This window comes from Knufia obscura, assembly GCF_036327395.1.
Source record: "Knufia obscura strain CCFEE 5817 isolate CBS 148926 chromosome Unknown scaffold_17, whole genome shotgun sequence".
Lineage (NCBI taxonomy): Eukaryota > Fungi > Ascomycota > Eurotiomycetes > Chaetothyriales > Trichomeriaceae > Knufia > Knufia obscura.
This window is the reverse complement of record NW_027042703.1, coordinates 439,057-455,380: the sequence shown is the minus strand read 5'-3', so window position 1 is coordinate 455,380 and position 16,324 is coordinate 439,057. Positions and strand designations below refer to the sequence as shown.

Sequence of the window (16,324 nt, the reverse complement as noted above, 5' to 3'; positions counted from 1 at the left end):
AGGAGCTTCGGAATGGTCAACGTCCGTGGGGCTGCGATGGGTGGTAAACATGTTGGTTCTCCGAAAGGTCTCGGTCTAGATGCTGCTTGTCAGCTTGAGACGCTATGAAAGGGTTGAGCAAGTTCTCGAAGGCTGGCTCAGAGGTGGGATTGTTGAGTAGTATCGCAGTCTTCATTATCGATTGATGGGGACCAGCTGAGGCAGGTGCGGCGAAGATGTTGCCCCACTTGCCTCGGCGACGCGTCATAAACACTTTACGCGTCCCGACGCGCAAGCTGCCCTGCTCTGAGCCCTCCATCAACAGAGCTCTTCCAAGTATCGCTCGCTAGCTGATCGCGTATCACTTCCTCCCTCTCAATTCTTGCTTCTCCCGAAGAACTCACCCTCCGCCTCCTCATTGAAGAACCCCCCATCACGCAGATACCGCACATTCGCAGCAACACTCTCCTCCACACCCTTCCTCTCCTTCTCATCCTGCTCCACCGGCGGCACATCCCGGCCTATCCCTTTCACCCGACCATTCATCATCAAACGAGACAACGAGAACAGCGGATGCATCTCCTTCTTCCTCTCCAGATCCTTCCTCAGTTCCTCCAACCACTCGTCCTCACTAACAGCTTCCATTTCCATTCCCAGAACTTCAACAACAATCTTCCAGGACTGGAACACATGAAGCCCGGAACTCAGCTTTCGCTCCTCCCCGTCCAAAGCACCAATAATGGCAAACGCCACCTCATCTACACCCGTAAGACTCATCCAACCACGTTCTTCCCGCACATCCTTGACATACCTTCCCATCCCCACACTACTAGCAACATACCTCCACACAAAGTCATCCGCGTTCGCCACACCATCAGGACCACCAATGATGATCCAAGGATGAATGACTACACCTTTCGCCCTTCGAACAAGCTGTTCCCCGACGAACTTGGTCTTACCATAGCCCGTCGGTTCAGTCAAACGTGATGGAACTATCTCAACCTGCTCCTCCGTGTAAGGTGGTTGCCTACCGCCCGTGACGTACACAAACTTCTTGACGCGCAGGAGAGCAACGTCGCGGTCGATGCCACGTTCGCTGCTTCCAGATCATGATAAGTATGCAGGAAATTGACCTTTGCGCCATTGTGGATGATCCCCGCGAACTTGGTAGATTGAAGTTTCTTCCAACGTGCCTCCGACAGCTCGAAATGCGTAACACCGAGATCAGACGGCCAGATCTCACATTGATCCAGTCGTTCATGCTCGGCCTCGCTCCATTTTGCGATAGTGGCAGCACGTCTCAGTCGATCAAATCCCTCCTCAGGCCTTTCGCACCGCACAAGAAGGACGAGGTGATGCTCCGTAGCAAGACATTGCCGTAGAATCTCGATTCCAAGATATCCCGTAGCTCCCGTAAGCAATATCGTGCTCTCCGTAGGCACAGCCGGAGCCGCCTCAATCATCTTCGCATGTTTCTCCACCATCTCAAGCAAATCGACACTCTCCTCCTCCCGCTCACCGTTCAGTATCGCCTGAGTATCCTTCGCCACAGCAATCACATTTCTCTCAGGCCCAACAACTTGCTGAAGTGGTACAGATATGTCGAAAGAGTCGTTCAGCTTCCTAGCGAACATTACTGTCTGCACAGACTCAAGCCCAGCCTCCTGAAAAGTAGTTTGCGGATCAATAGGAGCATGGCTGATATCTGCCGCAACTTCCTCCACCTTCTCCAGTATCTCAGACCAGACATCAATGGTATTTTCTCGTGACTGCTCTCGGCGAGGTCGATACAGATCAATCTGTGATCTATCCAATAATTCCAGACTCTTAGACAACGACTTTCGATCCACCTTGCCCGACCTAGTCGAAGGTATGCTCGAAACAGTAACATACATTGTCGGAACATACGCTCGAGGCAACATCTCTTCCAAAGCACTGTTCAGCTTCGAGATCACCTGAACATGCTCCGTCGATAATGGCAAGATACCGTTCCCTTGCGAACCAACCACAAAGTAAAGCACAAGTTCATGCTTCTCTTCATAGCCATACTTGTCAGCAAGCGCCTCCTGCACAAGCCCAGACCTCTGCACGGCACTTTCAATCTCCTCAGCCTTAATTCTGACACCGTTAATCTTCATCTGCCCATCATTGCGACCAATGAAATGAAGACGGCCTTCATGATCAGCCGACAAAGATCTCCCGATCTGTATGCTCTAGAGCGAGCGAACACCGGCTCATAGAACTTCTCTGCTGTCAACTCAGGTTTCTTGAGGTAGCCTCTTGCCACAGGCCCGCTAATGACAAGCTCGCCAATACAGCCCACAGGAACCAGCTTGTCCCGATTCTCAGGCTCAACCAACCAGAGATCGCCTCCGATATCATCGACCTCAGTCTCTCTGTATTGCAAATTCCATGTCGTGCAAGCAGTCACTTCTGTAGGCCCATAGGCCTGGATGAGTTTGACATCCTTGCCCCAACGTCTAAGATCCTCCCGTCGACTTTTCTCTGCGCTGAGCACGATTGTGTTCAAGCTCTTGCACTTTGGAGGATCAAGTGACCTGGCCGAAATGGGGTCATACCGATACGGGTTGCTTTCGACCTTTGCACAGAGTCAATCAGACCGGTACCTGGATCCTCAGATCTGAACGGAGCTCAGTGAGGATCGAGGAGCCGATTTGGTGGTGTATGACGTGAACCGCAGAGTCGAAAGGCGATCATCTCATTGTGGGTCGTTGTTGTTGATGCCACCTTTGAGCAGAAGTTTGTATCGTTGCGTACAAGCCGTAGTTTTCGGCTCTCCACTGATATCTGGCGTCCTTACTGCCTACCCGCTGGCTTTACCAGATCATGGCGCATCACAAGCCCTTTCCTCTTCCTTCTTGATCACTCAAGATGGCCGCCGTGCCCATGGTAGTCTCACTTTGTCGGTGCACGCCTTCTCTGCTGATTGCTGAAATTTCTCCTGCCTTCTACTCCTCAATTCTGCTCATCGTCTCAGTTCTGAGTCTTTGGCCGTCGACTTCCATGTTTCAAAGCTTTGCTGTTTGGTCCACTTTCTGCGACTTCTCGCCTGACAGTATTATTGTCTCTTGTTCCGTTTGCTCGAGATGAAGGTCGAGCTCGGACCAAATTCCATTTGCCTGAATTCATGGGTGCTGGGCTTGTTTCAAAGATGGCATAGATCATAACCCTGAGGCCCATCGTTTCCGGTCATCGCAGCTGGCGAAGGAGGCAACAGTAGACTGATCATATTCCAAGACTGGCCCCACAACACTGCATTGTTCCAACCTCACTTGACCGCGGGAAGTGCTCAACCGCAGGACTTTAGCCTGGTGCTTCGTCATCGGACTTGTGGCTCGCAGCCTGGAGTTGTGTATCGGATCGGCATCGCTGTACATAGAGGCTAGGCATGAGGGTTGGCCGGGTGTTTGCCTTCATCCATTTTGTCCGCTCGTGTCTTGTCGGACGACGCGCTCTTGATCGAGTACTGCGGCCGCTACTTCCTCATTCCTTGTGTCCTTCGGGCGTGATATGCAGTGACCACCTCTCGAGCACGCAGCAAGCTCATCGTCCCACGTAGGTCTCGACCGTGGTACTCGAGTTGATCGACCTGTTCCGAATTGTGAAGGCTGTGTCGGGTAGTCGAGTCTAGGCTTGCAGAATGTGCTGATGGATAGATCCAGGCTGATCCCAAGTGGCCGGTCGTGCGTTGTCGGAGTACTCGCCCCAATGTGCTCGAGGTGCTGTGCTGAAATTCAGAAGGTCGATGCTGCAGTTGAAGACGACAATGCGCACAGTTTCTCCGGCCACACGATAAATCCACAGTAGCAACAGTGCGTCAGATACGGCGAACAGCATAATCCTGCGTGGCTGGGCTCCTTCACTTACCGTTCTGGACCGTTCTACCTTTCGAGCAAACGCGCAACTCTGAAACAGACCTGCTTGGCATGCTCGGCTATCGTCATATCTAAAGATGGTGCTGAGGCGTTAGAAGGCGTTGAGAAGGCTCGGAACAACAGCCTCTCTGTGATGTTCGTTCTTCTTGTGGCGTAAGCATTTGTCGGTAAGCAACGAGACTTTTCTTTTCGCGAAGCTTCGGTGCCGATGCCAGTCCGAGCGCGTTGGTAGCAAATCTCGTGCCCAACGACCTCTGACGAGCCGATCATGGAGACCACCAAGCCCACCAAGACCATCAACGCCACGATCGTCGTGCACAGGCTCAAATGCAGGTACAGTACATAAAAGAATCATGATCCCTCTTCCATCTTCCTCTCGTATCCCATAACCTTGTACTCCCTTTGCTAGCAACATGAAAATCACCCTCGCTACCCTCGGCGCCTGCCTTACCCTCGCCTCAGCTCAATCAAAGGGCTTCAATTATGGCTCAACAGATGGCGTCGGTGCCTGCCGTGGTCAATACGACTTCGAAGGTCTCTTTAACCAAGCGAAAGGGCTAGTCGGCAACTCCGGCTTCACATCTGCCCGACTGTACACAATGGTTCAATGCGGAACGCAAAACACACCAATTTCCGCCATCCAAGCCGCCATCAACACAGACACACAGCTGCTGCTCGGCATGTGGGCGAGCGCAGGAGATGCCATCATCAACGACGAGATTGCTGCACTACGTACCGCCATTGATCAATACGGCACAGCATTCACCGACCGCGTAGTCGGCATCAGTGTCGGAAGTGAAGACCTCTACCGATCGAGTCCGCAGGGTGTGGCAAATGAGGCCGGTGTTGGTGCGACTGCAGACGTCGTCCTGAGATACATCCAGCAGGTCCGCGATGCCGTCGCCGGAACAAGTCTTTCAGGAAAACCAGTCGGACATGTCGACACATGGACTGCTTGGGTTGCACCTGAAAATGCCGGTGTAATCGGTGCAGTCGATTGGCTGGGCCATAATTCATTCCCATACTTCGAGACAACTCTTGCCAACCCAATCGAACAGGCCGAGGGTGTCTTCTACAATGCTCTGGGTGCGACCGAGAGTGTCAGTCAAGGCAAGCCTGTCTGGGTTACTGAGACTGGATGGCCTGTGGAGGGACCTACATCAGGCCAAGCTGTGGCTTCTGTCCAAAATGCTCAGACCTACTGGAAGGCTGTTGGCTGTGATCTCTTTGGCTCGAGAAATGTTTGGTGGTACACATTGCAGGACAGCAATGCCAACCAGCAGGATATCTCTTTTGGTATTGCTCCGACCTCTTCTAGCACGCCGTTGTTCGATGTGTCTTGCTAGACTGGGAAGAAATGAGTCTGAATATGTAATATAGTGCCATCAATATGATTCTTGTCAATACTCATCCATATGGTATCTGTTATATCGTTTGCATCTCGCCTTGACTTAGCAGAATAGTCTGGTCGTGCCTTACAGCATTCCACCCGCCAGCTCCTACTCTCACGTTATAGCTCACCTACCTTGTTCCAGTCGCTGCTGGAGTGTCAGTGTCTCTGCGTGCTTGTAGCCCACCGAACACAAATCTTCATAGCTGCTTCGCGTCAAGGACAATCGAGCGTGGTGTAGGGCTGAGACCAGAAGACCCGGGAGAACGATAGAGCTGCAGCTTGCAAGTCTAGGAAACAGCTGCTTTCCACATAGTCACGTCGATTGCTGTATACGAGAGTCATTCAGGAATATGCTTCGAACAGGTTCGACGGCTCCATGGTTGTCGGTGGGTAGAGTACGATTCATTCTATGGTGGGCAACCAGGCGACGGAATCTCATTTTGACGAAGCTGTTCCACATGGGGAATTATCTTCGCTGCTCGAACAATCGACCAGTTTCCGATGGTGGAGAGAAGCACAAGTGTGACCCGGTCGAGTACTGTTCCTCTTCAAGGCGCAGGCATATTCGAGGCAGGTGCGGCGAGTCCTCCCCACTCGCCTCGGTGAACGCGTCGAAAATCACTTTACGCGTCCTCTGCACGAGACTTAAGATGGCCAGCCATATCGCCTTTGAGTCAACATGGCTATGCAAAACTCGAGAGCACCCGGTATAGGAAGAAGATGATCACGGAGACTGGACAGGTAAAGGCTTCGCTCTAATTGGGAGGCTTCCGGCCACGAATAGAAGTCCTAATGTAATCTGCTGGAGGTGAATAAAAATGCTCATTGCTCTGTGAATATTAGGAACACTCAAGATGGCCTTTCAGTGTTCATGAGTTGAGCCCTTTCCGAAGCTGCCGTAGGAGATAATTCAATGGATACTTTCATAATTATACTCGATAACCTTCTAACATCGAGGTGACATAACGACAGAGACACGGACAGGCGAACATGCTGTACTCATAGCTGTTACCAGCTCGGCGTAAACGATTGAACAACAATGAAGGCACCGGAGAGCCTCTAAGGGTCATCGGATCAAGCCGCTACTCACCGGAGATGAGCGTTTTGCTTGATTTTAGGCGTCGAAGCTCTCGTGCACCACGCCAAAGTAGTGGTTCAGATGCGGCAATATAACAACTCACTGAGATCCAGAACACACAGACGTTCATCAACTCGATTTTCGAAAAGCACTTCTCGTCTCCTGTTGTTCTGTGGCCAACAATGAGACCTAGCCTTCCTATCATGCCACCACAGACCTAACCACTGACACTGATTCCATAACGACCAATTCTCAACATGCCTAACCACGAATGCGGACATCTAGCCTTTGACACCCTACACTACCCTCACAATTTCGCCTGTACACCCCTCAACGCCCTAATCACCAACATCGCCTCCCTCTCCCCACTCCTCACAGCCCCCTCCATATACCCCCTCCAAACATCACTCGTCTCCGTCCCCGCAAAATGCACATCCCCCACACTCCTCCTCAACTCATCACCCACCGCACTCAACACACCCGGCGCAGTACTCGAAGCAGGACATCCATACCCACTCCATTCCTCGTCATTCCACTGATGTCCAATCATCTCCAGATACTCCTCCCTCACCTTCTCCCCCAACGTATCCTCAAGCTGCTTCAACACCGTCTCTTGCCTCTCTGTCTCCGGCTTCTCAGACCACTCTTTCCCCGGCGTCCCAGCAACAAAACAAGTCAACACATGCTTGTCATCAGCAGGACTGGAAGTGTCTCGAATGACAGCTGACGGCCCCTCAAACGACTGAATCAATCCACAACTACCTGCCTCAACCCAGAACGGCGTCTTGAAAACAACCATGACCTTCTGATAGTATCCATAGTTGTATGAGTCGACCAACAACTTCTTCGCCGCAGGCAATTCGGGCACAAACGTGATCTTCTTGATGACCGGCTGCGGGACTGTACAGATCACCTTCCGTGCTTGATATTGATTGACTCGTCCGTGATCGACCATCGTGACTGGCGTGTTGTATTCAATGATATCTGGTAATGTCTTGGCGATGTTGATAGCAAACATTTGCGTTCCTTCTCGGACTCTCAGATACTGTCCACCGTGCTTGCAATCAGACCTCATCTGCATCAACCCACCTCCAGCTTTGCAATAGTGAAGGAAGAACAGCGCAGAGATATCTGACGGATCTTGTCCGAGCATTGCACGTGTCCAGATTGTGGCGGTGAGAACAGCTTCCTCGTTTGCTCCCAATTTGTGCAGATATGCCAGGAATGTCATTGAGTCGAGCTCAGCTTGTCGAGAAGTCATGGCATTCACATCTAGAGCTTGGCAGTCACTTTCGACCGTGTCTCGGATCTGAGCAAGATGCTGTTTGACGTCTTCAGAAAACTGCTAACGTCAGCGGAATCACACAGCTAATGACAAACTCACTTCTGGTAATTCTCCATACGGGAACTCTTTCAGCCCATTGTTCTGCAGAATGACCTTCCCAGTTGTGTTCTGCTCAATGAGCTCAGCCTTGAATTGCCGTGCAAGACCAATCATCCGGCTCTGATTCGTGTCGTTGATCCAAGCAGCACCAACATCAATCACACCTCCTCCAGCCTGTGGCTGACTCCACGTTCGACCACCAACACGATTTCGTGCTTCTAGTATCCGACATGAATATCCAGCCTTCACAACATGCTGAGCTGCTGTGAGACCTGCCAGACCAGCACCGATAATCACGACATCCACGTTCTCAGTTGTAGACAATGATCTGGGCACCTGAGCTGAAGGTCTTGCAATCACTGCATCAATCTCGAACAACCATCCAGGCACAGCCAGCTGAGATACCGGCACAAGTGTGAGAGCTGGCCGATGATTGCCGAGAAACTTCTGCATGATCTTGGTATGCTTTCTTTGTGCTGGGTCGTAGTCGACAATATACATAGTCATTTTCAGGATATCTGAAACCGAAGACTTGGAAGCAACCAGTATCCTGTGAATGTTGAGCAACGCGAGGTGTATCTGACTCTCGTAGTCTGCTGGTAGGACACCATTTCTGCTGATTCCTACTTGCCCGGCGACATGTATGATCTCCTTCGAAGCTGTGATGGTTGCAGGAGCATAATAGGCTGATTCGCTGCCAGCAATGTCGATGGTATTCACGTTGGGTGACATGGTTGTGCTGCGAGACTGAATTGTGAGCGAGCTTCATAAGCTGAGCTGGTCTTGCTGTATCATGTACCACAAGGCGTGACTCCGTTCAGATTCGTGTTGCTTTGCTCCACAATTCCATGCAAAGGACAATTCCGCCATGGGAAGATAGGCTTTCTGGTACCAATCACGTGCCGGCTTCAGCTTCCATTTCGCTTATACCTGGCAATATCGAAGGTGATCTCACCTTCTCATGCCCACATTGTTCTGGCACTCATCACTATCTCCAGCAAGATCTGCCCCGGAACTTCTTGATGATATGCAACGGACTTCGCCTGGTTCGATTGAGATCTGGCCTCGGGTGATTCATGCATGATGCAGAGCATGAAGTTCCAGTGCCGAGAGGTAGGTCGTGCTTTGTGTGGTCGATCTACTCGTAACCGTTGTGTTTCTGTCGTGCCTCGTAACAGTCAGACCCCCAGCATTGACCAGCAGTTTGCAAATCATTTGTCGACCACAGCATTCCGGATCCAGCATCTCTTACTCAACCATGGCCAACCGTAAAGCAAGGTTCGACCCGAAAGTCTTCACAATCTCAGACCTGAAGGATGAGGCTGCAAAGAAGGTCCCGATCGAGTACACACGTAAGTCGCTGGCCTTGACCGATAGCCCTGCTGATCCGGTCAGAATACTTCAATGAAGGCGCAGGCGACATGATCACCCTGCAAGACAACGAAGACGCCTTCAAGCGATACAAACTCCGTCCTCGGATAATGAAAAATGTCGATGGCTGTGACATGAGCAGCTCAATCTTCGGTCAACAGGTCAAAGCTCCATTTGGCTTCGCACCCTCAGCAGCACACAAACTCGCACATCCACAGGGAGAGCTGGCTACCTCCCGAGCAGCTGCGGCAAACGACATACCGATGTGTCTCTCATCATGGGCAACAACCAGTCTTGAGGATGTAAAGAATGCGGGTGGCTCGAATCCGCACGCTATGCAGGTCACGTTCATGCGGGATGTCTCTTTCACACAAAAGGTCATCAAGAGGTCAGAAGCAGCGGGCTATAATGCTATCTTCGTCAGTGTTGACTTGCCTGTCCTTGGTAATCGTCTGAACGAGTCGCGGAATGACTTCTGCTTCCCAACAGATATGCCTTTCCCGAACCTACCGTTCGACAGTGGAGATTCTCGTGGCCTCATTTCGACCGGTGATCTTGATTACGATCCGTCAATACATTGGGAACAGACTGTGCCGTGGTTGAGGGAGCAGACGAATATGGATGTTTGGCTCAAAGGAGGTATGCCGTCTTCCTTCTCTTGCTTGTCTGCGTTTCAAGCCCTGAACCACCTGCTGCCTTGTCCATGCACTCTCGCTGACCTCCTCAGTCTATACCGCCGAAGACGTAGAAATGGCAATCTCGCATGGCCTCGACGGCGTCGTCATCTCAAATCACGGCGGCCGACAACTTGACGGTGTACCAGCAACTCTTGACGCTCTTCGGGAATGTGCTGCGGTCGGCAAAGGAAGGATAAAAATCGCAATAGACGGCGGTATTCGGAGAGGTAGCGATATCTTCAAAGCTCTCGCGCTTGGTGCGGACTTCTGTTTCGTTGGAAGACCCGTAATCTGGGGTTTAGCTGTAAGTCATTCTTCCTTGTCAGTGCTCTTGCTAACGTCAACAGTATGCTGGACAAGCTGGAGTTGATCTGGCCGCGAAGATCTTGATGGACGAGCTACGACAAACGATGATGCTTTGTGGCTGTCAGAAATTGTCAGACATCAAGTCAAGCCATCTGTCGATGTTGGAAGGGAGCGGCATTCTTTCGAAGTTGTAATGGTTTGTAAATTTACATAGCATAGTATGGGGTAGATTATTAAATTGGTATTCGTTTCGAGAATGTCAGAAGGCATGCGTGATAGCATGATCGAGAACGTGTAAGCAAAGACGAGCTAGGTAGTCGATGGATAGATGGTGTTGTTTGGGATCAATGTCGCTAGTAGGCTAAAAAGAACGAGAGATGATTGATGGAGATGTTCATTCATAAACTGCGATTGATGCCCGATAACGCGTCGCCTATGCGCTACCACGTGACTCTTGAACCTCCATATTTGGTTCCTTCTCTGTTCTGCCGTCTATCTTTGCTATCTACCCCCAGAGAACAGCCAACAACTTCCTCAACCATGGCTTTTGTGTGATCTGAGTCTCCTTCGCCTCATTCTCCCACATCTCAGCATGTGCCTCAACCTCCGCAACACCACTTCGCATATCAACATCCTCTGACTTGATCACCCAGGGATCACTCTTCCTATAAATGCGGTGACCAAAGTAGAGGGCAAGGAAGATAGGGATACCCAAGTATGAGCTGAGGAACCCACTAGTCGACCAATTGCCAGTGTAGAACAGAGTGAACCCGTTGATGGACAAGAGGAAGGTGAATGAAACCAAACAAACCCACACCGCGTACGGCTGGAATCGTGATCGATAAACTGGCTTGATACCTTGAGCTTCGGCAGCCTTCCTGAATCGAAGATAGACGATACAGCAGCAAATCCATGAAGTGTAACCAGCTGTGTTGGTCAGATTGATCAGGTAATTGAACACCACACCTGCACCATCTCCCAGAACCATGTAGGCCAAGAGTGAGAAGAGCGCAGATACAGCAACAGCATAGTATGGCACACCCATCTTGTTGCATCGGATGAAGATTCTTGGTGCTGACCCTTGTACAGACAGAGAGTAAAGAGCTCGGCTTGACATGTAGAGGAATGAATTGCCAGACGACCAAGCAGAAGTAAGGATACCAGCGTTGATAATGCTGGGGAGAGCATCAATGCCTGCAGTCTGAATGGCGACGACCCAAGGTGAGGATTTAGCGTTGCCAGTACCGGAAACAAGGGCTTCGCTGGTTGAGTCTGTAATGATGCCAATGGCAAGGGCGCCCAGTACGTAGAAGAACACCAGTCTGTAGAAGAAGCGCCGAGCCGAGACAGGGAGATTCTTTCGTGGGTGCTTCATCTCGCCGGCTGTTGAAAGTTAGCAAGGTTCACGCACATTCAAGGGCAAACTTACCAGTATAGACGATCAATTCTGGTCCGAAGAAGAAAGAGAATCCAGAGAACGACCATGCCCAGAAGAAGGCTGTGACTCGACCACCAGTTCCACTAACGAGCATCTCCTTGGTCGCACCTGGATTCTTCCAATAGTGGAATCCGAGTATACCATTCTGATTTGGTCCACCACCCCAGAAAAGAATGAATGAGAGGATCAACAGGCCAACAATCATGACAACTTTGATTGAGGCAAACCAGAACTCTGCTTCAGCATAGATGCCGACCGGACAGAAGTTGAGGAGAACAATCACAATCAACATGATTGTAATCCATGCGCCAATGTGTAGGCTGTTCGGCCAATAGTCGATGACAATTGCAGCTGCCGTGACCTCGTAGGCGACAAGGATACCGAAAGAGTAGAAGTAGAGCCAGCCAAGGGCGAAGCCGAGTGACCGCGAGACATATCGATTGGCGCAGTATGCCATGGAGCATCCGGGAAGCGGTAGATACGATGCGACTTCGACGACCGCGGTGACGATTCCGTAGACCAGGAGGGAGGTCAAACAGTAGCCGATGAAGAGGAAAGCAGGACCTGCTCTTGCAAGACCTTGACCAGAACCAACGAAGAGACCAGTACCGATAGTACCACCTATGGCTATCATCTGCTCAGATCAGCGTGTATCGATTGATAGCAAGAAATACTGACCTGCGCATGCCGTGATTTGATTGCCCGCTTCATGCCATCACCCTCGTGAATCAATGTTGTGTCACCCTCCGCGTAGGAGGTGAGCTGTGTGGAATCATTGCTGAAGCCAGCCTTCTCAGAATCCTTGGAGGAAGTGAAAATCTCTTGCTGGCCCATTGTTGCGGTATTCTGATGAAGGAGGAAGTGCACCATTCGAAGATTTCTCCGCCCTTTCTATGCATTCAGCCAAACAGCTGATATTTCCATCCTCAATGATAAGCTATCATCCATATCGTATGCCAAAGCATTGAACAAGGCCTGGAGCAAGCCATCGCAGCTGTGTTCACGATCTCAAGCGAAAAGGCCAAGTACAAGCCAAGAGCCTCTGATAGCGAGCAAGCCTTCAGAACAATGTTCATGCTTTCGAGTCACAAGGCCAACGATAAGCCAAGACTATACTTCGCGGGCTAGTCTGGGTACCTGATAGCTGGTGATAACAGCTCTTGGCATGCACGAGTCGCGATCAGGCGTATGTATGGAACAATCCAAGAACAAATCACAGATAAGGTCCGGCCATGGTGGTCCAGCTCGGTGTGCATATCCGATCCGCAGTCCGACTGGAAGTCAAGCCCAGTCACGTGAAGAATTTTCCAGAACGTCACCCTGTCCATCAAGATACGGCCCGCCGGAAACACTTGCCAGGTCGAATTTCTGAGTCCGCGGCAGGTTTTGCCTGAACTCGAGTCGGCTTGGAGGCATGATCTTGCATAAGCCACAGCGGCAACAGTGCTGATATATCGTGAATGCTCTGATAACATTCCTGAGGCTTCGATAACCACAATCGTTACCAAATCAGCACACTCACCAATAATGGCGACAATTACCATGACCGGCACTGAGCAGGTGTCTCACTCGAAACAGGAAAAGGAAGAACCAGCCCAAAAGACCGCCATTCAAGCAATCTCTCAAGGCGTTCAACTCACAGGCATACCATCCTTCACAGCAATTGACAAGAAGAGAAGATGGATGCTAGAACACATGGCTGGCGCTTTCCGCGTCTTTGCTCGAAAAGGTTTCGGTGAAGGAATGAGTGGTCACATCTCCCTTCGTGATCCAGAACACCCGGACTCGTTCTGGACCAATCCGTAAGTCACTCCGGGGTAGCCTGGGCAGCACTAACTTCCCCAGACTGGGTCTCCATTTTGGCCAGGTCAAGGTATCCGATCTGATCTTACTCAACGAGCAAGGAAAGCCACTCGGCGGTAACCTCTCTAGACCTGCGAATGCAGCTGGATTCCAGATTCACAGTGTCATTCACCGCAAATACCCGCATGTCAATGCTGCATGCCATGCTCATTCGGTCAATGGCAAAGCATGGTCGACATTTGCTAAACCACTCGACATGACCAATCAGGATGTTGCCATGTTCTATGGTGATGCTCAGGCTGTGTACAAGGAGTTTGGTGGTGTTGTCCTTGAGCCAGAGGAGAGCGAGCGATTGGGCGGCGCACTCGGTCCAAATGGCAAGTTATTGATCCTCCGTAATCATGGTCTCTTGACTGCTGGTCAGACTGTTGACGAAGCTGCATACCTTTTCACCCTAGCAGAGAAGAGCTGCGAGATACAGCTGAAGATTGAGGCTGCTGCAGCTTCGGGTCTTCAGAAGTTGTTCATACCAAAAGAGGCGGCAGAATACACATTCAAGATGACCAGCGATCCGGAAGCGTTATACTGCGAATTCCAGCCAGAATATGAGCTTGAAAAGGAGATATCGAATGGTTCGTTCTTCAATTAGATAGCTTTTTCCCTTAATAGATGCAACCATGTCATCGATCGCTTAGTGTCCCTTCTTCGCTCATCCCAAACTTGTGTCATCAGCTGCTGCATTCTTGCAAAGGATGCTTGTTTACTATGTCGACTGCTGAACTCGAACCACGCAGTGAAAGCTTCCTGTAGAGTCGGGTCGAGAGCTTCACATCCCGCGATGAACGCAGGCCACATCCAGCCATCAAGGAACCCACCTCCAGACTCACAGATCTGTTTGCACGCAAAGAGGTATTCCTTGACCTTCTGCACCTTTGGTTGAAGCACGACCGGGTCGACATCGTGTATCCTGCGGTAGAAGTAGATGGCCAAGGCATGGTGTAGTGCACTCTGCATTGTTTCAAGCATAATCCAGTCTACCTCCATGATTTGGAGGCCACTACTCGTCGTAACAAGGTTGTTCGAGTATTCCCATCGCAGAATATATGTTTCCAGGGCTTTTGCTCGCCGCAAGAAGTCTTTCAGCGACAATGTAGGCTCGTCAGCACTCTCTGCCGTCTCTTTCTCATTGGCCAAGCGAATGACCTGCGACAAAAGGTTGAGCCACGTCTCCGGCACACCAAAGATCTCCGGGTACATTGTGGCTGGCCATTTTCCAGGACCAGCAAGAAGTAGATCGTTCTCTCCTTGTTCACGCGTCTTGATCTCCCTGAATTTCTCGTCCAGGTCTTCCCATGGTATCAATCGAAAGGATGATGGATCTGTGCCTCTGACAATCACACCGCTTTTTTCGACCGCGTCTCTGATCGTGCGCTGCAAATTTAACCGTGTCGAGGAGAAGGAAACGCTTTCGTGGAAGATGCGCATATAGCTATAGCAATGGTGCAGCAATCGTAGTTTTCGTGATTTGGAGGGCTTCGGCAGTCCACGTAATCGTATAATCTTCTCGGCTTCAAGCAGATAATGATCGATCTGATCCCACGAACCATCGGTCATCTGCGGAAGTCAGTTCAGGTCACAAGTTCGGGTAAAGGCGCGTACGGATGTTTGAGCCATAGTCAGCATCGCCATAATGATCGACTTGTACTTGAAGCGCTTTGGCCGATCAAGCGCATGATTAAGAACAATTCTAGCATTCTCCTGCGCTCGTTCCTTCAAGTCATTCGCGTGTGTCGACCATTTCTGACCAGATGTGTGATGATGCAAATTTTGAGCGCTAATCGAAAGAGTGCCAAAGAAAATTGTCAGATTCGCGGCATCAACCTGCTCTCCAATCGCAATGCTGGCCAAGGTGTTCTTTGCATTTGGTAAGAAGAGGATATGCCATGGTGTTTTCGTATGACGAAATGGTGTAAGCGATGGAATGTAATTGTTTGCGTAGTGCTTGAGCAGAAGCGAGGCATCCTGAAGGATCGATGTATCGGAAAGGTTCAGGATTGAATTAGCATCAGTTCCCTGACGATGTGCCGCTAACTGGTAGTCCTGAGCTGGACCTGGCGATTCCATAGGTGAAACTTGTGTCTCGTAGTCTGCGAACAGCGATGATGTCTCAAGCCAGTCAGGTAGCTGGAACGACTCTGGATTTGCGAAGTCTGGGAATGGCGAAGTAGTCCTTGGTATGTGAATAACTTCCTGATCAGCGAGTTCCTTGGTGACCAGCTTGAATGCCCCAAATGGTCCACGAAATATGTCAATTTCTGCAGAACTCTCAGCAGCCTCGCACTCGTTCTCAATTCCTGTCAACACTGCAATGGCTCTTCTGAACGGTACTTCCTTGGTCATAAGACCATTCATCTGCTCGCGTTCCTCATCAGTGAAGAGTACTTGGCGGTACCTGGCCTTGCCATCGTCTTCCTCATCGAAGAAGATACGTCGATGATATCCATCGCAAACCAAATTGTAGACCTCGCAAGTCGTACATGTCGGTCTTGTCTCGTCGCATTTGATATGCCGAGCTCGACACTGGCTATGTCAGCTACAGGTGGCACGCGCTCTGAACATGCATACCGTGCCACATCCGCCGAAAGAGCGTGTGCGGGATGTTGACGTGTCCGTTGCCTCAGCAAGACGGAGTGGGTCGTCCATGACTTGAGTCAGGCATGTCGACAGAGACTTGCGGCATAGCTTATCATACCGTGGAGGATGTTACCCCGGATCCGGGAAGGTCTTGAGAGAACGGTTTGCCAAGGTTGGGCGAGGTTGGGGTTCACCGAGACGGAATCACTAGCGGCGGACGTTATCGTGCTTATCGGGACGCGAACTCCACGGGATCACGTGCTGGGGACACCTGCCATTTGCCAATTTGGACTGCTGGACGGTGGTTCGTGAAGCGTGGACACAAGTTGTGATACCCAGGAAATGTCCGTAAGGTGTCCAGACAT

The 16,324-nt window shown here is 50.8% G+C and overlaps 7 protein-coding genes across 7 annotated transcripts; 3 read left to right on the top strand and 4 right to left on the bottom strand.

Moving 5' to 3' along the window:
• Positions 1 to 354: 354 nt before the first annotated feature.
• On the bottom strand, positions 355 to 2,158 carry PMZ80_010461 (uncharacterized protein; the record flags this gene model as incomplete). Its single annotated transcript, XM_064878850.1, has 3 exons — positions 355 to 971; positions 1,025 to 2,117; positions 2,150 to 2,158. The coding sequence occupies 3 exons, from the start codon at positions 2,156 to 2,158 to the stop codon at positions 355 to 357; spliced, it is 1,719 nt and encodes a 572-aa protein (XP_064725544.1).
• A 2,130-nt stretch (positions 2,159 to 4,288) lies between these two features.
• Positions 4,289 to 5,221, top strand: PMZ80_010460 (uncharacterized protein; the record flags this gene model as incomplete). The annotated part of the gene is made up of 1 exon (XM_064878849.1): positions 4,289 to 5,221. The coding sequence occupies one exon, from the start codon at positions 4,289 to 4,291 to the stop codon at positions 5,219 to 5,221; it is 933 nt and encodes a 310-aa protein (XP_064725543.1).
• A 1,432-nt stretch (positions 5,222 to 6,653) lies between these two features.
• PMZ80_010459 (uncharacterized protein) lies at positions 6,654 to 8,462 on the bottom strand (the record flags this gene model as incomplete). Its single annotated transcript, XM_064878848.1, has 2 exons — positions 6,654 to 7,688; positions 7,731 to 8,462. The coding sequence occupies 2 exons, from the start codon at positions 8,460 to 8,462 to the stop codon at positions 6,654 to 6,656; spliced, it is 1,767 nt and encodes a 588-aa protein (XP_064725542.1).
• Positions 8,463 to 8,988: 526 nt separating this feature from the next.
• Positions 8,989 to 10,278, top strand: PMZ80_010458 (uncharacterized protein; the record flags this gene model as incomplete). Its single annotated transcript, XM_064878847.1, has 4 exons — positions 8,989 to 9,082; positions 9,126 to 9,740; positions 9,829 to 10,082; positions 10,126 to 10,278. The coding sequence occupies 4 exons, from the start codon at positions 8,989 to 8,991 to the stop codon at positions 10,276 to 10,278; spliced, it is 1,116 nt and encodes a 371-aa protein (XP_064725541.1).
• Positions 10,279 to 10,589: 311 nt separating this feature from the next.
• PMZ80_010457 (uncharacterized protein) lies at positions 10,590 to 12,356 on the bottom strand (the record flags this gene model as incomplete). Its single annotated transcript, XM_064878846.1, has 3 exons — positions 10,590 to 11,467; positions 11,514 to 12,156; positions 12,201 to 12,356. The coding sequence occupies 3 exons, from the start codon at positions 12,354 to 12,356 to the stop codon at positions 10,590 to 10,592; spliced, it is 1,677 nt and encodes a 558-aa protein (XP_064725540.1).
• Positions 12,357 to 13,049: 693 nt separating this feature from the next.
• On the top strand, positions 13,050 to 13,974 carry PMZ80_010456 (uncharacterized protein; the record flags this gene model as incomplete). The annotated part of the gene is made up of 2 exons (XM_064878845.1): positions 13,050 to 13,324; positions 13,368 to 13,974. 2 exons carry the CDS (start codon positions 13,050 to 13,052, stop codon positions 13,972 to 13,974), a joined length of 882 nt encoding a protein of 293 aa, XP_064725539.1.
• Positions 13,975 to 14,016: 42 nt separating this feature from the next.
• On the bottom strand, positions 14,017 to 16,028 carry PMZ80_010455 (uncharacterized protein; the record flags this gene model as incomplete). Its single annotated transcript, XM_064878844.1, has 4 exons — positions 14,017 to 14,033; positions 14,090 to 14,939; positions 14,985 to 15,905; positions 15,951 to 16,028. The coding sequence occupies 4 exons, from the start codon at positions 16,026 to 16,028 to the stop codon at positions 14,017 to 14,019; spliced, it is 1,866 nt and encodes a 621-aa protein (XP_064725538.1).
• Between the last annotated feature and the right edge of the window lie 296 nt (positions 16,029 to 16,324).